This window comes from Schistocerca americana, chromosome 2 (genome assembly GCF_021461395.2).
Source record: "Schistocerca americana isolate TAMUIC-IGC-003095 chromosome 2, iqSchAmer2.1, whole genome shotgun sequence".
NCBI classification, from domain to species: Eukaryota; Metazoa; Arthropoda; class Insecta; order Orthoptera; family Acrididae; genus Schistocerca; species Schistocerca americana.
Window position 1 is genome coordinate 1,117,111,282 of NC_060120.1, and position 20,730 is coordinate 1,117,132,011.

General features: G+C 48.4%; 1 protein-coding gene across 1 annotated transcript in view; it reads right to left on the bottom strand.

Annotated features, from left to right (window-relative positions):
• Positions 1 to 5,262: 5,262 nt before the first annotated feature.
• The window catches only part of LOC124594718 (glycine-rich cell wall structural protein-like), a 34,664-nt gene continuing 19,196 nt past the window's right edge, over positions 5,263 to 20,730 (bottom strand). Inside the window, exon 2 of the mRNA XM_047133085.1 lies at positions 5,263 to 6,437. Coding sequence (XP_046989041.1) covers positions 5,263 to 6,437 — 1,175 coding nt within the window. The remainder of the gene's footprint in view (positions 6,438 to 20,730) is intronic.

Below are 20,730 nucleotides of genomic sequence, written 5' to 3' on the forward strand. Positions count from 1 at the left end.
GTTCTAACCAATGCAGGTTTCTTGTCTGAAACTCAGCTGTGGGCTGACTGTCTCGGGCCCAAAAATCGGGCCCTTATATATCCTCACAATAATAGGTACTACAACTACACATTGTTGGAAGTAAAATTTACTGAAATTACAGTTATAATTCATTAAATTAACTGAATATATAAAAAAATTAGTTCTTTTTAACATTCTTTGTCTACTACAAGAGTTAGGCCAAATTATGTGTTTTAATTATGAAATTAACAAATACAGTTATGCAGACAATACTTTTGACAATCAATAGAATATAAGCTATGAAACAAATACTATAGAAAAGGAGACTAACCAGGAATTGTAGAAATAAATTGGAAAATCATTTACGTACATAAAACTAAACACAAAATTCGATCTGATGTTATATTCTTTATAACTGAGGGTCAACCTTTCTTTTCTATGACAATGCAGATTATATTCACACATGTTAATGGTAATTACTTAAAAGTGGAAAAATGAAACCTAAGGAGGCAGATGGCAAAACAAAAGGGAAGTAAAAATATCCCAGCTTGCTGCATCACACAATGAGGTCTTGCTTGACACCATTGAAGCCACATATGGTGGTGGTTTGGTGTCAGTGGAATGCATGCTGTAAAACAGCTGGCCCAGAGCTGTCCTTGACCTAACAGATCTGTAACAGTTGATTGTGCCACTATTGCAGTACAATGTGCTAGAGCCTCACCCCGATAACAATGGTTGTTGCTCTCGGTAGTGCCACACGGACGTCCGGAACCAAGTCGTCTTGTGACTGTACATTCTCATGACCACTGCTGTCAGCAGCCGTGTACAGTGGCTACATTCCTACAAAGTCCTTCTGCAATATCGTAGAAGGGACATCCAGCTTCATGTAGTTCTATTACGTGACATCATTCAGACTCAATGATGCGCTTATTCTGGAAAATTAATTCTAAGTAGCCAATGCTTGCATAACCTTAAACATTTCAGCTTTTGGGTCAAGTACAAAAATCCTTTTCTATGTTCTTTGTCGTAGAGTGATGAAATAAACTTAAATACTAAAGTTAATTTTGCTTTGGAAGGAAAACATCCCCAGAAATATTTAATTTATATTCTGTGTACATTTATTGTCAATTTGATAATTTTGTATTATTACAACCGTATTCTTCATGTAATACCTTAAGTGTTTTGCTTACTTAATGATACTTCAGCTATACTTCCTGCTAGCTTCTTCAACACTTACTTAAATATTTAAAGTATTTAACTATTTTTTCAGAAAATTAAATGAATGTGACATTAGAATAAGTTAAAAGAATTACTTTTTATTTACATAAGTAAAATAAATTTGTCTATAAAATTTGTATAAAATGATTGTTGTAAATAACGTTGTAACCATATTCTATACTGAAAAAAACTATTTAAGATCTTTGTTGAATGAAATAGTGTTCTCCATTTTTACATGGTCTTCAAATTCAGTTTGTTTCTTCACCTTTCACATTTTCATGAAGAATCAGGGAATCCTCAACATTTTTCGCATCGTGAATCCACAACATGTTTGTCAGGAAGTTTATCATGAGCATTGACAGTATATCGATTTAGATTTTAGGAAGCATTTCAAATTTCTGTGTTTAAAAGTAACATGCATAACATTGCATATGATCTGTTCCAGAATGTGCTGGCCTCTTATTTTAGAGATAATGTTGAATATGACCAGACACCACTTTTCATTTTGTGCTGTACAATGCATTTTGCATTATTTGTTGCTGCAAAGTTAAAGGTTTGATTTAATGAAAAGCAGACTTGTGAAAATTGTGGCAAAGTTTTGTGTTAATACATTGATCAATGGAAAGCCTTTTGTCATTTTCTCAAGAGGATATAATTTTGACACTCTCGTCAGAGACAAATATCTTGAGCAACATGTGGGAAACAGCCATCCTCTCTTCCATTTACTTCAAAATATTTACTCCTGTCTTCTTCATGTACTGGAATTTAGTTGGACATAAAACTTAATTCACAAGAGAAAAGTCTGTGTATGCAATCTACTACAAATGTCCTATAATTCTTCCAGTGTGGTATTATCCTCATTACCTTTGGCTGCTTCTCCAAAACGTTAGTGAATACTTCAAAATTCGGTACTGACATTTTATTTACACCTCATTTTTGGAAATAACTTTCTGTGCAAGTTTTGACGTAACAGAATATTTATTCCCTCTATTGTTACTGTAAATGAAGACCTACATTTGCCTAGCATAAAAGAGATGAATATAGTAATCATGGTGTCTGAAGTTCATCTTCTGTGTCTTAGAACATGCATCTGGTGTCAAAATAACTGTTCCTTGAAAGCCAACACACCTCCAGGGCAGTAAAGGCAATGTGGCGATATACAGATTACTTATTTACACATACAAGCAGGTGCTTTCCCTCAAGAAAATGCTGCAATTGCCATCATGTGCCAAAGGGGTTTGTCAGCTCTCAGTACCATGTGCAAAATAATAATATACTGATGAACAATGTCTGTACATTTTTATTGCTATACATACCATAATGGCATTTTACGAGGTAAAGGGTGACAATTATTGAACTATATGAAATAAAATCATCATAACTTCTGAACAGTTTGCATTAGGACATTCAAATTGCATGTTTGGTTGCAGGGCATGATAGGACTTAATATAGTTTGGTATAGTGATAAAACCCACTTTCATTGGTTTGGGTTCATCAATATGCAAAATTGGTGCATTTGGCACTGAGAATCTGCATTTCATGATAGACAAGTCTCTTCACCATCAATGGGTTGTTATATGGTGTGCAATGTTTGGTCACAGAATAATTGGTGCGATATGCCTGAATCGACCCCCTGTGGGTCCGGGGGTTGGAATAGGCCAGAGGTATTCCTGCCTATCGTGAGAGGTGACTAAAAGGGGCTTAACACGTTTTTACCTATGTGACAGTGCCCTATAGGGTCTGACCTCCATTCTTCAAAATGTTCCTGCAGTGTGAGCCAATTGGGGAAGGGTGCCTTACAAGGTGCGTCGGGTCCATCTTGCATCGAGATCTTTACCCCACTGTCTCATCACCACATTGCAGTCCTGCCCATTCTCCACCTCTTGGGCGAGGACACCTTCCTGGTTCCTTTTTCCAGTATGCACTATGCACTGCCGATTTCTGCGTCGATGATGACCATAGACTGCTTTGCACCTAATATCCAGCACGGTAGCCAGTGGTTGTGGTGGGGCCACCATGTACCCTGTTGATTGTAGCCCCCTGACCACACAGGGATCGCTCTGCTGATGCCTGGGCCATTAACTCCCCATGTATGCCAAGTGGTAGCTGCCCATCCCCCTGTGGCTTCGGGACTCTCGGCAAATGCCATCCTGCCAGGTGGCCTTTGCTGCGGCTGGGTGGCACCCATGGGAAGGATGCCTGGTCGTAGTGGTTGGCATCAGGGTGGATGACACGTGATGAAGTGTGGTCAATCATCTCTTGCTGGTGATGAAACACCAGCAGTCTTTAAGTCATCACGAGCTCAATTCAATGCACAGAAGTATGACCCCAAATCATTTGCCTCCTTGGCCATACCATGGGAGGAACGTCAGGCTAAGGATGGCAGCGGATTTTATTTGCCCCGGTACCTTGTATTTTGAGAGCTGATGGGTATCTTTCATGACGATGAAGCCACAGTTTTTTGTTGAGCATTTAGAGGACAAATTCAGGGAGATGAAGTGCTTGTCCAATATGAAATCTGTGTCAGTCTTCATCAAAACAGCATCTTCTGCCCAGTCAGGGAGTTACTCACTTGTGACAAGCTGAGGGATGTTTCTGTAACCATCACACCCCATAAGAGCTTTAATATCGTCCATGGTATCATTTTACATAGATACCTTCTTTTGCAGTCCGATGAGCAGTGCGCCATTTTAGAGTGGTGCAGTGTACATTTCATCCAGCATGTCCACTGCTGTCTGAAGAATACAGGTTGCCACTGGTGCCTTCATCTTGGCCTTCGAGGGTGATACATCACCCGAGAAGGTTAAGGTGATAGTCTACTGGTGTGATGTAAAGCGGTGCATACAGTGCCGGAAGTTCGGCCATATGTTTTTACGCTGTACTTCCAGCGTCACATACTGAGATTGTGGACGAACACCACATTCCAATACTCCCTGTGCCTCACCTCCCATCTGTGTAAAATGTGAAGAGCACCATTGGCCTTGCTCGCCTGACTGCAGGATTCTCTAGAAAGAAAGGAAATTAATGGAGTACAAAAACCTGGACGGACTGACCTACACTGAGGCTAAGAGAAAATTTGAATGCCTGCATCCTGTGCGTATGACATCTTACACCACTGCTACAACAGTTTTGGCACAATGAGCTCCGCCAACTCAGGTCACCTCTCGGAGCCGGAATACTGCACCTGCCTCTTGATGGTGGGGCATTTCCCTCCCTGTTGCTCCTGCACAACATACTTCGGGAGCAACTCCTCTCCCCCCCCCCCCCCCCCCATCCCCCACCCCCAAACCATTGGGGACATCCGTCAACACTTCTCAGCTGGTGAAGCATAAGTATTCTTCCCTCGCTAGGAAGGGTTCCCTCGGGTCACCCCTTTCCAGGTTTCTCCTAGTAAGCTGAAGAGCACAAAAGCTTCACACTCATCTTCAGTCCCGGAGAGTGAGCAAGTGAAGTCCTCCCAGCCAGGGAAACTCAAGGAGCAGCGAGAGAAATCCAAAACGAAAACGCCTAAAACCAAGGACATCGCAGTGGCACATATACCACCGCAACATAAAAGCATTGCATCTGAGGATAGGGTGGAGATTTTGGCGTCTGCTGACGATATAGATCTTGCTAGACCCTCGGACTCAATGTATATATACTACTCAGGGTTTAAATCGGTGGCAGCAGGTGACTGTGAGGCGTAAACTACCTCACTGAATGTTCCAAGCCTTCCCAGTCTCAAGATGTGATCCTCCAGTGAAATTGCGACAGTTCTCTTCCACTGCCAGGCTCAGCTGCGGCAACAGTTAAGCATTACACCTTCTGTCTGTCCCCCTGTGAATCCGGGGTAATTATAGGTATGAGGTAACCCTGCCTGTCGTAAGAAACGACTAACAGAAGTCCCTACCCCTCAAGGGGGTAGTTAGTATCTGCATCCGGAGATGGATGGTTCAACGACATAGACCTGTGGTCATTTTGGTTTTTCGCTTATTCTAGTTACCTCCTTCCTTTGTTTGGTTCCTTTCTTTGTACTTCCCCCTCTCTCACGGTCATCCTTACTTTCTACCGTGCCTCCTCCCAGCCGCCGCCTCCTCCCAGCCTCCTCCCAGCCGCCGCCTCCTCCCAGCCTCCTCCCAGCCGCCGCCTCCTCCCAGCCTCCTCCCAGCCGCCGCCTCCTCCCAGCCTCCTCCCAGCCGCCGCCTCCTCCCAGCCTCCTCCCAGCCGCCGCCGCCTCCTCCCAGCCTCCTCCCAGCCGCCGCCTCCTCCCAGCCTCCTCCCAGCCGCCGCCTCCTCCCAGCCTCCTCCCAGCCGCCGCCTCCTCCCAGCCTCCTCCCAGCCGCCGCCTCCTCCCAGCCTCCTCCCAGCCGCCGCCTCCTCCCAGCCTCCTCCCAGCCGCCGCCTCCTCCCAGCCTCCTCCCAGCCGCCGCCTCCTCCCAGCCTCCTCCCAGCCGCCGCCTCCTCCCAGCCTCCTCCCAGCCGCCGCCTCCTCCCAGCCTCCTCCCAGCCGCCGCCTCCTCCCAGCCTCCTCCCAGCCTCCTCCCAGCCTCCTCCCAGCCTCCTCCCAGCCTCCTCCCAGCCTCCTCCCAGCCTCCTCCCAGCCTCCTCCCAGCCTCCTCCCAGCCTCCTCCCAGCCTCCTCCCAGCCTCCTCCCAGCCTCCTCCCAGCCTCCTCCCAGCCTCCTCCCAGCCTCCTCCCAGCCTCCTCCCAGCCTCCTCCCAGCCTCCTCCCAGCCTCCTCCCAGCCTCCTCCCAGCCTCCTCCCAGCCTCCTCCCAGCCTCCTCCCAGCCTCCTCCCAGCCTCCTCCCAGCCTCCTCCCAGCCTCCTCCCAGCCTCCTCCCAGCCTCCTCCCAGCCTCCTCCCAGCCTCCTCCCAGCCTCCTCCCAGCCTCCTCCCAGCCTCCTCCCAGCCTCCTCCCAGCCTCCTCCCAGCCTCCTCCCAGCCTCCTCCCAGCCTCCTCCCAGCCTCCTCCCAGCCTCCTCCCAGCCTCCTCCCAGCCTCCTCCCAGCCTCCTCCCAGCCTCCTCCCAGCCTCCTCCCAGCCTCCTCCCAGCCTCCTCCCAGCCTCCTCCCAGCCTCCTCCCAGCCTCCTCCCAGCCTCCTCCCAGCCTCCTCCCAGCCTCCTCCCAGCCTCCTCCCAGCCTCCTCCCAGCCTCCTCCCAGCCTCCTCCCAGCCTCCTCCCAGCCTCCTCCCAGCCTCCTCCCAGCCGCCGCCTCCCCCCCCCCCAGCTTTTTTCGTCCCTGTGAGTTACTGAAGGCCAATCAACACATTCACATGCATAGCTGGTGGCAGGGTAAATCGTAATTCCCGACGCTGTGTAGAAAAGCAGGGCGCTTGCGTACCCTCTAGTAAAGGCCAGGCCCGAGGAGGGGTGATTGCCTGAGCTGACACCTTCCGACCATGGCGATTGGTCCCTCCGTCTGTTTCTCGGGAGGTGTGATCTTAGGTGTAAACATTCACCTACGGTGGGAGTGCCCTTTGAGAGGGTCCCCACAAGGAAGAAGCGCGCCATCGGAGATGCTGGCATTCATGGGGATTCATCCATAATGGGTTTCTCTTCTTCTCTCTCGATTTCTGCCCAAAAACTGAAAGTTGACCAGCCACCAGTGACAATAGTACTGCCGCCTGCCCAAAATTTCCTCGTAGTTTCTAGATCTGAGGACGGACACGATTTTTCATTTGTCAGCCCTTTCGTTACTCAGAAGGGCATAGATGCCATAGCTGGACCTGTCAAGTCTTGTACCAGGATGTGTAACGGTACCTTGTTGTTGGAAACTGAGAGCGCCTTTCAGGCACAGAAACTCCTTTGGGCCACACTCCTGTACACGTTCCCTGTACGGATGAAGGCTCACCACACTTCAAATTCGTCTGGTCGCGTGGTGTGGTATGGTATCTACTAGATCACTCAATGGATGGACTGACGAGGAGATTCAGTCTTTCCTTGCTGAGCAAGGCGTAATGGCTGTCCATAGGGTCATGAAAAAGGTCGACAATGACCTTGTACCGACCCAGACGCTTTACTCGGTCTTTGATAGTGTTAAACTGCCGTCATGCATCAAAGCGGGCTATGAGGTTATTTCTGTTCACCCCATGTCGTGACACCTACGTACTGTTACCAGTGTCAGCGTTTTAACCACACGCGCCAGTCTCGTTCAATTGCGGCTAAATGCGTCACTTCTGGCAGGGACGCCCATGAGGGTGACTGTCCACCTCCGTCTCCTCATTGAATGAACTGTAAGGGTGACGATGCAGCGTCCTCTCGCGACTGTCCCATCTACAAGGATGAACGCTGTATACACAAAATTCGGGTCAAAGAGGAAAGTGTCCACCTCGGCTGCTCGCAAGCTTTTTGCTAGTAGGAAGCCTACGCTGCTTCCAGCGGGTAAATACAGTACCGTCCTCGCCTCTCCTCGGCCTACCAGGGAGGTATCGATACAGACATGTGATCTGACCTTTAGCGCTATGGTCGTCCATTTGGCCAGTGCTACGATCGCTCGATCAGTGTCTCCTCTTCCTCCCGTCACCGCTGAGACACAAGCCCCTACATCAGCTTCTGCCAAGACTAAGACCCAGAAGTCACATGCACGGGCTTTCAAGAAGGAACTGTCCGTGAAGGCTTCTTGCGTATCCCGAACTCCCAGTCATCGACCAGTACTTCGACTAAACGACCTTTCAAGAAGGGTCATAGGAAGAAAAATTCTCCTCCTCTGCCACGACGCGTTTCTCCTCCTGCGCCACCCGCCTCAGGCCGTCATCCGTTTCGCCTGGCCACACCACTGGTAGCCAAACATCTGGCCGTTAACAAGCAGAGGAAGCTCCCCCTCCCGATCATCTTAACATGGTCGCTGACGAACCTATTGCAAAAATGGACGATGCCTCGCCGCCTATTGATAGCGGCAGTAGTGCTCGCTCGAAGTCAGGCCCTCAGCAGCCTTCGATGTGACCACTTCTTGCTTCTCCTTTTTCTTCTCACGATGGCACTTCGTCATTGGAATAATCGCAGCATTCGCTCCAACCGAGGGGACTTAAAGTTGCTGCTACGCTTCCACTGTATGCTTGCAGTAGCTCTCCAGGAAACGAAACTACACCCATGCGATTGTATTGACCTGACACACTAAACCTCTGTGCATTTTGACCTACCCCCCCTATGGCAGGTATTCAGCCTCGGGGAGGGGTTATGTTGCTGGTCTGGGATTATATCTACTACAATCCCATCACATTGGACATCTGCACGCAGTTGCCGTCCAAATTACTCTCCCCACTTTCACATTTTCTATTTGTACCGTTTACACTCCATCGTCGTCTGCCGTTACTAGGGCAGACATGATGCAAATTATTGCTCAGCTACCTGCACCATTTTTGTTGACTGGAGACTTCAGTGCCCACCATCCCCTTCGGGGCTCTCCAGCATCCTGCCCGAGAGGCTCCCTGTTAGCAGACCTTTTCAACCACCTCAATCTTGTCTGCCTAAATACTGGCGCCCCTACTTTACTTTCGGATACAAGTCCCACCTATTCCCATTTAGACCTCTCTGTATGTACTACCCAACTTGCACGTCGGTTTGAGTGGTATGCTCTTTCTGATACATATTAGAGTGACCACTTCCCGTGTGTTATCCATCTCCTGCATCATACCCCATCTCCATGCTCAACTAGTTGCAACATGTCCAAAGCAGACTGGGGGCTCTTCTCTTCCAGGGCGACATTTCAGGATCAAAACTTCGCAAGCAGCGATAGACAGGTCACACACGTCACGGAAGTCATTCTCCCTGTTGCTAGAATATTCCATCCTTCATACTACTTCTTCTCCACGTCACGTACCGGTCCCCTGGTGGATCGCAGCATGTAGACGCTATACATGCTCATCGACGTGCTTTACGCACCTTCAAACGCCACCGTAAGATGACGAATTGTATTAATTATAAACGATTATGTGCGCAGTGTCGTCGTGTTATTAAAGAAAGCAAGAAATATGGCTGGGCTGCTTTCACAAGCACCTTCAACAGTTTTACTCCTTCTGTTGTCTGGGGTAGCCTGCGACGGCTATCTGGCACTAAGGTCCACTCACCAGTTTCTGGCTTGACGGTCGCGAATGACGTCTTTGTGGCCCCTGAGGTGGTCTCCAATGCCTTCCTCCCCCGAAAACAGGCAGAGGCGGCAAGGCCACCTAACTTCCGCTCCTCGAATCATGAAAGTTACAATGCCTCATTCACCATGTGGGAACTCGTAAGTGCACTTGCCCGGTTACGGTCCTCCGCTCTGGGCCTGGTTCTATTCATATTCAATTGCGGAACAACTTTTCTCCTGCGGGTGTAGGTTTTCTTCTTCGTACTTACAATCGCATCTGGGTTAAGGGATGTTCCGACATGCTGGCGCGAAACTATTGTCGTCCCGATTCCTAAGCCAGGGAAGGACAAGCCCTTGCCTTCCAATTATCGACCCAGCTCCCTTAACAGCTGTGTCTGTAAGGTGATGGAACGAATGGTTAACTCTCGTTCGGTTTGGCTGCTCGAATCTCGACGCCTACTTACCAATGTACAATGTGGATTTCGTAGGCGCCGCTCTGCTGTGCACCATCTGGTTGCCTCGTCGACCTTCATTATGAAGAACTTCTTGCGGAAGCGCCAGAGAGTGGTTGTGTTCTTTGATTTTTAGAAGGCTTACGGCACCTTTTGGAGGGCGGGTATTCTCCGCACCATGCATACATGGGACGTTCGCAGTCGCCTCCCTGTTTTTATTCGTGCATTATTAATGGATCGAAAGTTAAAGGTACGTGTAGGTTCTGTCCTGTCCGACGCCCTTCGCCAGGAGAATGGGGTGTCACAGGGCTCAGTTTCGAGCGTCGCTCTCTTCGCCATAGCGATCAATCCAATAATGGATTGCCTCCCAGCTGATGTATCAGGCTCCCTTTTCGTGGACGATTTTACCATCTACTGCAGCGCAGAGCGGACCTGTTTCCTGGAGCGCTGTCTTTAGCGTTGTCTTGACCGTATTTACTCCCGGAGTGTCACCAATGGCTTCCGTTTTTCTGCCCAGAAGACGGTATGTATTAACTTTTGGTGCTACAAGGAGTTTCTCCCACCCTCCTTACATCTCGGTCCTGTTCTCCCATTCGTGGAGACAACAAAATTTTTAGGTCTTACATTTGACAGGAAACTCAGCTGGTATTCCACATGTCATATTTGGCTGCCCGTTCCTTAAATGTCCTCTGTGTTCTCAGCGGTACGTCGTGGGGAGCGGATCGAACCGTCGTACTTCACCTATATCGGTCGATCGTCCGCTCAAAGATGGATTATGGGAGCTTTGTATACTCCTGCACGGCCGTCTATCTTACGCTGCCTCAACTTTATTCAACATCGAGGGTTACGTCTTGCGATCGGAGCGTTTTATACTAGTCCCGTCGAGACTCTTCATGCTGAAGCTGGTGAATTGCCACTAACGTACCGGTGCGATATACTGCTTTGTCGCCATGCCTGTTGGCTGTTGTCAATGCCCGACCACCCGTCTTACCGTTCCCTTTTTGACGACTCTCTCATCTGTCAATACGGGTTGTAAGTATCTGCCCTGCTACCCCCTGGAGTTCGCTTTCATTGTCTCCTTCACCAAGTTGATTTTTCACTACCTGCCACCTTTAGTGGGTGGGAGCCAAACGCCACCTTGGCTCCAGGCTCAGGTTTGCGTCTGAGCACCGGAATGATGGTGCTCTCCCGCCATTGCGATCCAGTTGAAGATGACGAGATGATGTCGCCTGTAGTCAGGTGAGAGAGATTTAATCATGTGGCTGTGGATGCGATCAGGCCCAGGAGCTGTGTCGAGGCAATGTGCAAGAGGAAGCTCTCACTCCGTAAATGGGGTGTTACAGTATTCATTGCAGCCTGCAGTGAATGAGAGGACGTTCTGTTCCAGCCGCCGTTTGAGTGTGTGAAAGGCTGGGTGGTAATTCTCCGACGCAGAGGCTCGAGCAAAGTGCTCAGAGAAGTGCTTGGCATTCGCGTTTGCGTCGATACATAACTCGCCATTTATGGTAACCACAGGGACAGCTGTTGGGGCCTGGTACCCGAAAAGACGTTTGAATTTTGCCCAGACTTGGGAAGGTGACGTGTGGCACCCAACGGTGGAGACGTATCACTCCCAACACACCTCCTTCCGTTGTTTGATAAGGCAGCGAGCACGGGCACGGAGCCGTTTGAAGTCTGTAAGGTGCTCCAGGGGAGGGTGCCGCTTATGCCACTAGAGCTCGTCGACGCTCCTAATTGCCTCAGGGACTTCCTGGGCACCCTAAAGAGAGAGGGATCGCATTATCTACAGCAGAAACAATTGTGCTAGTCACCTGCTCAACCATCACAGCAATGTTACCGTCTGGCGGAGGATTCAGCAGTGACAGCAAAGGTGAAGTTCCCCAGTCCACCTTGTTCAAAGCCCGTCTGGGCAGGCGTCCGTGTGCCTGACGCTAGGGCATCGACAGGAAGATGGGGAAGTGGTCACTACCTCACAGGTCGTCATGTGCTCTCCAGTGGATAGCTGGGGGGGAAGTTCTGGGCTGCATATTGCTAAATCAATGGCCGAGAAACCACCATGAGCCACACTGAAATGTGTGGTGGACCAGTATTTAAGAGGCAGAAGTCGAATTGCCTCAAAGTTTCGACAACTCTGCCTCGGCCATTAAGCATGGTACCACCCCACAAGGGGTTATGGGCATTAAAATCGCCAAGACGTAGGAGAGGTTTAGGGAGTTGATCCATCAGTGCAGCTAATACATTCAGGGGTACTGCACCATCTGGAGGAAGATATACATTGCAGACAGTTATTTCCTGCGTCATCCTTATTCTGACAGCCGCAGCTTCAAGAGGAGTTTCGAGGGGCACAGTTTCACTGCAGACTGAGTTTAGAACATAAACGCAAACTCCACCTGACACACTATTATAGTCGCAACGGTTCCTGTAATATCTCTTACAGCCACAGAGGGCAATGGTCCGCATTGCTGGGAACGAGGTTTCCTGGGGGGGCAATGCAGATAGCAGGTTTTTTTTTGTGGTTGTAGGGCGCACAAAAACAGTCGTCATTAGCGCCCAGACTAAATTATGAATGCACTGCGATGCACAATGTTAAAGCAGAAACTAAGAAGGACAACACTATAAAAGGCACATTAACAGGCAAGGGATTAAAATAAAACAGCATAATCAAATGTCCTTAGACACGTTTCTCAAGTGGATAAAACGAAGAACGCGAGCAGCTGCTCCTGGGTCATCCAGGCCGTTAACGGTCTAGCAGCAGTTATCGGGCCCTCTGTCTCACCTTCTCTGTATGCACATGACTTTTGCATTTCATACTGCTGCTCCAGTACTGTTGTTACTGAGCGGCGCCTCCAGGAAGCCATCAACAAGGCATATTCATGTGCTCTAGCCCACGGCTTCCAGTTTTCAGCCGCAAAGTCGTGTGTCATGCACTTCTTTTGGCGTCGTACTGTTCATCTGGAACCCTCACTTTACCTTAATGACAATCCACTCACTGTAGTGGAGACGTATCAATTCCTAGGACTGGTTGTCGATGATCGATTACTTCGCCGCCTCAACTTCATCAGCTTAATCAGAACTGCAGGCAGCACCTCAATGCCCTCCGTTGCCTGAGCAACACCAATTGGGGTGCAGATTGCTGCACGCTGCTGCAGCTCTACAGAGCCCTTGTCCAATCCGAATTGACTGTGGGAGTGTAGTTTATGGTTCGGCAGCACCTTCAGCATTGCATTTACTCGACCCTGTGCACCACTGTGGTGTTAGATTAGCGATAGGAGCTTTTAGGACGAGTCTGGTGACCAGCGTACTGGTGACGGCTGGTGTCCCTTCACTGCAAATCAGACGTGCGCAACTGCCCGCCAGTTATGCAGCACACACTCATAGTTCCCCTGAGCATCCGAATAACCGTCTCCTTTTCCCACCCATGGCAGTCCATCTCCCGCATTGGCGGCCCAGATTGGGGCTAACGATTGCAGTTTGTGTACTGTCCTTTTCCTCCAAACTAGAGCCCTTCCGTTTACCACCTCTGCTTGCGTCCCGTTCACACACACGTCCATGGTGTATTCCTTGGCCGCAGCTTCATCTGGACCTGTTGTGTGGCCCTAAGGACTCAGTTAACCCCACCACTCCCCGCCATCACTTTCTATCGATTCTTGATGTGTTCCAGTTCTCTGAAGTGGTTAACACCAACGGATCAATGGCTGATAGTCACGTAAGCTTCGCATATGTTTATGGAGGACATACTGAGTAGCACTCCTTGCAAATTGGCTGCAGTGTTTTCACTGCAGCGCTGGCGGCCATATCTTGTGCTCTTGAGTACATCTGCTCATGCCCTGGTGAGTCATTTCTCCTGTGTACTGACTCATTGAGCAGCCTACGAGCTATTAACAAGTGCTACCCTCGCCACCCTCTGGTAGCGTCCATTCAGGAGTCCATCTATGCTCTGGAACAGTCCCGCCATTCCGTGGTGTTTGTGTGGGCCCCAGGACTCGTTGGAATCCCTGGCAACAAGCTTGAAAATAAAGCTTGACAATAAGCTGGCCAAACAGGCAATGCGGATATAGGCATCTCCGAAGCTGACCTGCATTCTGTCTTACACCGCAGGGTTTTCTGGCTTGGGAGATGGAATGGCATAACAGCACACACAACAAACTGCGTGTCATTGAAGAGACTATGAATGTGTGGAAGTCTTCCATGCTGGCCACTCATAGGGAATCAATTGTCCTCTGCTGGCTCCGCATTCGCCATACATGGCTAACGCATAGATACCTACTCCATCGCGAGGGCCCACCTCAGTGTCGCTGTGGCTCCCAAATGACAGTTGTCCACCTCTTGCTGGACTGCCCACTTTTAGCCGCTCTGCGGCAGACTTTTAACTTTCCCAGCACCCTGCCTTCGGTGTTGGGTGATAATGCCTCCACAGCAGCTTTTGTTTTACGTTTCATATGTGAGAGCAGGTTTTATACTTCTATGTAGGGTCTAGCGTATGTCCTTTGTCCCTCTGTCTTCCACCCTAGTGCATTTAGGGTGGAGGTTTTAATGCATTGCTGAGTGGCTACTGTAATCAGCTTTAATGTTTCTCTTCTGTTTCTAGTGTCTCTTTGTTTTCTTGTCCTCTTTTGTTCATTTTAGTGTTTGTTGGCTTCCCTTCGTTCTTGCGGCTTTTCCTTTCTTTCCATTTTTGTTATATGTTTTGTACGTTTTATTTTCAAACTTGTGGCACTGTTTTATTGGAACAAGGGACCAATGACCTCATAGTTTGGTCCCTTCTCCCACCTTTAAACCAACCAACCAACCAACCAACCAACCATATGCCTGAATGGCACGGTGGCTACCAAGTGGTACACTAAGGTTTTGGAAGTTGATTTTATCTTCTTGATCCAAAGTGACACTGATTTCGATGACATGCGGTTCACAGAAGATGGAGCTCGAACTCATTGAAGCAGGAGAGTGTTTAATGTCCTGCAGGAGCACTTCTGGGGCCACATTCTAGCTGCTGGATACCCAGAGGCCACTGGCACAAGCCTCAATTGGCTGCCATATTCTCCAGATCTGAGCACACGCAACTCCTTTTTGTGGGGCTACATTAAAGACAAGGTAAACAGCAAAAACCTCAAAACCATTGCTGAGCTGAAAACATTCATTCAGGAAGTCACCAACAGCATCAAGGTTCAGACACTTCAACTGGTAATGCTGAATTTTGATATTCATCTGCGCGACATTATTTCCAATGATGGCAGACATACCGAACATGTCCTTACATACATCTGAATATCTGTAGTGATGTTTACATATTGAATAAAGTGTGTGCACACTATAGTTTGTAACTAATTTGATTTCCATATAGTTAAATAAATGTCACCCTGTATCTTCTGTGTGGATTTGATCTCTCAATGGAATCGTGCCAAATTCTGCGATTGATGAACATGGTGGATGGGAGGTCACTATGTAAGTAGTGTTCAACAATTCGGGAATTTGGGTTGGATGTGAAGAGTGCGCAAAAAGGCAAAGCATTCACTTGTCAGCATAAAATTATTTCAGTACCCTAATGCAGCTGTGCTGGTAATTCTTTCAGCCTATACATTTTTACACCCTATTTTGCTCCAAAATTCTAAATACTTTTCCACTCTGTTTATCCACAGGCACAGATGGCAATGGCTGGTAACAACGTTGTTGGCCCTGTGGATGTCATCACAGGGCAGAAGGCCGATGTTGTACTGGGCGTGGACATGTTTCAGGGGTGTCACGTAAGTAGCAATGGAAACCTTAAGCATGAGCCTTGTGCTCCTATTATATACACTACTGGATCAAAAGTACCTGGACACTTATTTTTGGACATTATATGGGGCATGTTCACCCCTCAACTTTCTGATGGCTTGAACCACTCTAGGGACACTTTACTTGAGGTGTCTGAGAAATCGAAGCCTATTTTTTTCTCAAGAGCCACCATATGCCATGGACCACCATATGCTCATTCTGAAAACTTGATTCTAACAGCACATGTTTGCGTAGCCTCAGACACCTAAACTTCTGGGCCATAAACAAAAATCCTTCAGTATCTTCTCTGTGTAGATTGCTGAGATTAACACAAATATTACAGTCGGTTTTGCTTTGGAAGGAGAGCAGCCATGGAAATATTTAATTTATATTTTGTTCTGGTCTGTCTTCACTGCCACACCACAGACAGCTGACAATGACAGCTTTAGAAAGTTCAAAATGTGCCCAACATGTATGCTACATGTCACATAGAGTGAATAGTCCATGCTCAATGTCACAGAGCTCACTGATTGATGCATTTCGCTGTTGCTGCTTCTCTTCTTATAGCACGATACGACCCACCTCCTTTTGTGCTGCTGTGCCCACCTCTCTAGAGGTCTAGTGGTTAATTCCATCTTGCTTAAAGGTCTCCAGATCTTTTTCCTCAGGTACTTACACAATTACTGTGATCCCATAGTCATTCTCCCAGATTAAAATGAATTAGACTCCTCATATTGTGATGTATTTTATCATAAGAGGGCGGTTTGAAAAGTTATCAGAATGGAATAGAAAAAAGTACTTACATTGCTGAAACCTTTTTAAAATTTTCGATGTAGTCTCATTGTAGATTAATGCTCTTGGTCTACCGATGTTCCAGTGCCTTGACCCCATTTCGAAAAGGAGTTTCCTCCAGGCCTGCAAAATACTTGTCAACTCCGGCTATCAGTTCTTTGTTTAAAGTGAATCTTTATCTAACAAGAAAAATTTTCAGTTTTGGGCAAAGATGGAAGTGTGATTGAGCCATATCAGGTGAATAAGGTGGGTGTGGTAACAATTCATACCTTAGTTTGTGTAATTTGGCCATGGTGATGCACATGTGTGCGGATGCACATTGTCTTGATGGAAAATGACTTTCGTCCTTACTAAACCAGGCCTTTATTCACGTTTTTTTTTCCAGGAGGTTAGCATAGTATTACCCAGCAATTGTTTGCCCCATCCCAGAACACTGACGAGATGCCTTTACTGCTGAAGGAATTGTCTTTGCTTTCTTTGGTGGTGGAGAAGCAGCACGTTTCCACTGCTTTGAAGTTGTTTTGTCTGTGGGGTATAGTAGTGCACACAATTTTTAATCTGTCATCACAAAATAGTGCAAATACCTTATTTGTTTCTCCTGAAATGGACCAAACATTGTTCTGATATGTCCATTATCATGCAATTTTGATCCAGCATCAATGGTCATGGCACCCATCTCACAGATAATTTTTCATTTCTAATTCTTCAGTTAAAATGTGATACACCCTTTCAGATGATACCCGGCAAGAGTAGTCAATTACACACACTTTCAACCAGCGATCCTCCGTCCTCATTTTGTGCACATTTGCAAGGATTCCTGGAGTAGTGACACATCCTGGCCAACCACTGTGCGGACCATCACCTAAGCTCTCCTGACCAAATTTAAATTCATTTCTTTACAAAGTACTTCATCATCACTGCTTTAATCTTTTTTTTTTTTTTTTTTTTTTTTTTTTTTTTTTTTTTAGCAAATCGCTACATGGGATCAACAGATCCACATCACTGCCACAGCTCCCTTCCAATTACACTGATGTGGCATATGTTTATTGGCAACAGTGCAATGAATATCACACGAACGACTCGTTGTGCTAGGACTGACCTCTCATGGTGATTTCAAGAACTTTTCAAACTACAAACAGCCCTCGTCAAAGATTTACTGTCCTACACTCATACTCGATGCAGGAAATACCACTTTGCCACAAAGAAAAATGATCCTAATCCTACTCCTAATGATTCAATTCCCCAAGACACTATCAAAATTGAACCCTGCCTGGAACAGTTCCGTCCTCCGTCACAGCGGGACCCACCTCCTCTTCCTCAAAATCACCCTCTCCAAACCTTCCAGGAATTTCTGACTTCCAGCCTTGCCTCTCAATCCTTCTTAAAAAACATTAATCCTACTCCCAACATCACCACTGCTGAAGCCCAGGCTATCTGTGATCTGAAGGCTGACCGATCCATCGTCATTCTACCGGCGGACAAGGGTTCCACAACCGTGATACTCGATCGTCGGGAGTATGTGGCTGAGGGACTGAATCAGCTTTCAGACAATACTACATACAAAATTTGCCAAGATAATCCCATTCCTGATGTCCAGGCGGAGCTTCAACGAATCCTCAGAGCCTTTGGCCCCCCTACAAAACCTTTAACCTGACTCCATCAACCTCCTGAACCCACCGACACCCCGCACCCCTACCTTCTACCTTCTTCCTAAAATTCACAAACCCAATCATCCCAGCTGCCCCATTGTAGCTGGTTACCAAGCCCCCACAGAAAGTATCTCTGCCTACATAGATCAACACCTTCAATCCATTACATGCAGTCTCCCATCCTTCATCAAAGACACCAACCACTTTCTCGAACACCTGGAATCCTTACCCAATCTGTTACCCTTGGAAACTATCCTTGTAACCATTGATGCCACTTCCTTATACACAAATACACTCCTGGAAATTGAAATAAGAACACCGTGAATTCATTGTCCCAGGAAGGGGAAACTTTATTGACACATTCCTGGGGTCAGATACATCACATGATCACACTGACAGAACCACAGGCACATAGAAACAGGCAACAGAGCATGCACAATGTCGGCACTAGTACAGTGTATATCCACCTTTCGCAGCAATGCAGGCTGCTATTCTCCCATGGAGATGATCGTAGAGATGCTGGATGTAGTCCTGTGGAACGGCTTGCCATGCCATTTCCACCTGGCACCTCAGTTGGACCAGCGTTCGTGCTGGACGTGCAGACCGCGTGAGACGACGCTTCATCCGGTCCCAAACATGCTCAATGGGGGACAGATCCGGAGATCTTGCTGGCCAGGGTAGTTGACTTACACCTTCTAGAGCACGTTGGGTGGCACGGGATACATGCGGACGTGCATTGTCCTGTTGGAACAGCAAGTTCCTTTGCCGGTCTAGGAATGGTAGAACGATGGGTTTGATGACGGTTTGGATGTACCGTGCACTATTCAGTGTCCCCTCGACGATCACCAGTGGTGTACGGCCAGTGTAGGAGATCGTTCCCCACACCATGATGCCGGGTGTTGGCCCTGTGTGCCTCAGTCGTATGCAGTCCTGATTGTGGCGCTCACCTGCACGGCGCCAAACATGCATACGACCATCATTGGCACCAAGGCAGAAGCGACTCTCATCGCTGAAGACGAAACGTCTCCATTCGTCCCTCCACTCACGCCTGTTGCGACACCACTGGAGGCGGGCTGCTCAATGTTGGGGCGTGAGCAGAAGACGGCCTAACGGTGTGCGGGACCGTAGCCCAGCTTCATGGAGACGGTTGCGAATGGTCCTCGCCGATGCCCCAGGAGCAACAGTGTCCCTAATTTGCTGGGAAGTGGCGGTGCGGTCCCCTACGGCACTGCGTAGGATCCTACGGTCTTGGCGTACATCCGTGCGTCGCTGCGGTCTGGTCCCAGGTCGACGGGCACGTGCACCTTCCGCCGACCACTGGCGACAACATCAATGTACTGTGGAGACCTCACGCCCCACGTGTTGAGCAATTCGGCGGTACGTCCACCCGGCCTCCCGCATGCCCACTATACGCCCTCGCTCAAAGTCCGTCAACTGCACATACGGTTCACGTCCACGCTGTCGCGGCATGCTACCAGTGTTAAAGACTGCGATGGAGCTCCGTATGCCACGGCAAACTGGCTGACACTGACGGCGGCGGTGCACAAATGCTGCGCAGCTAGCGCCATTCGACGGCCAACACCGCGGTTCCTGGTGTGTCCACTGTGCCGTGCGTGTGATCATTGCTTGTACAGCCCTCTCGCAGTGTCCGGAGCAAGTATGGTGGGTCTGACACACCGGTGTCAATGTGTTCTTTTTTCCATTTCCAGGAGTGTATTTTCCACGTCCAGTGCCACGCTGCGATGGAGCACTTCCTTTCATGCCGATCACGTGCCACACTACATAAAACCTCTTTCCTCATCACCTTAGCCAGCTTCATCCTGACCCACAACTTCTTCACTTTCGAAGGCCACACATATCAACAATTAAAGGGAGCAGCCATGGGTACCAGGATGGCCCCTTCGTACGCCAACCTATTCATGGGTCGCATAGAGGAAGCCTTCTTTGTTGCCCAGGCCTGCCAACCCAAAGTTTGGTACAGATTTATTGATGACATCTTCAAGATCTGGACTCGCAGTGAAGAACAACTCCAGAATTTCCTCTCCCACCTGAACTCCTTTGGTTCCATCAGATTCACCTGGTCCTACTCCAAATCCCATGCCACTTTCCTTGACGTTGACGTCCATGTGTCCAATGGCCAGCTTCACACATCCATCCACATTAAACCCACCAACAAGCAACAGTACCTCCATCATGACAGCTGCCACCCATTCCACATCAAACGGTCCCTTCCCTACAGCCTAGGTGTTCATGGAAAACGAATCTGCTCCAGTCCGGAATCCCTGAAGCATTACACCAACAACCAGACAACAGCTTTCGCATCCCACAGCTACCCTCCCGACCTGGTACAGAAGCAAATAACCAGAGCCACTTACTCATCCCCTTAAACCCAGAACCTCCCACAGAACAACCCCAAAAGTGACCCACTTGTGACAGGATCCTTTCTGGGACTGGATCAGACTCTGAATGTGGCTCTCCAGCAGGGATACGACTTCCTCAAATCCTGCCCTGAAATGAGATCCATCCTTCATGAAATCCTCCCCACTCCACCAAGTGTCTTTCTGCCATCCACCTAACCTTCGTAACCTCTTAGTTCATCCCTATGAAATCCCCAAACCACCTTCCCTACCCTCTGGTTCCTACCCTTGTAACTGCCTCCAGTGTAAAACCTGTCCCATGCACCCTCCCACCACCACCTACTCCAGTCCTGTAACCTGGAAGGTGTACTCAATCAAAGGCAGAGCCACGTGTGAAAGCACCAACGTGATTTACCAACTGACCTGCCTACACTGTGAAGCTTTCTATGTGGGAACGACCAGCAAC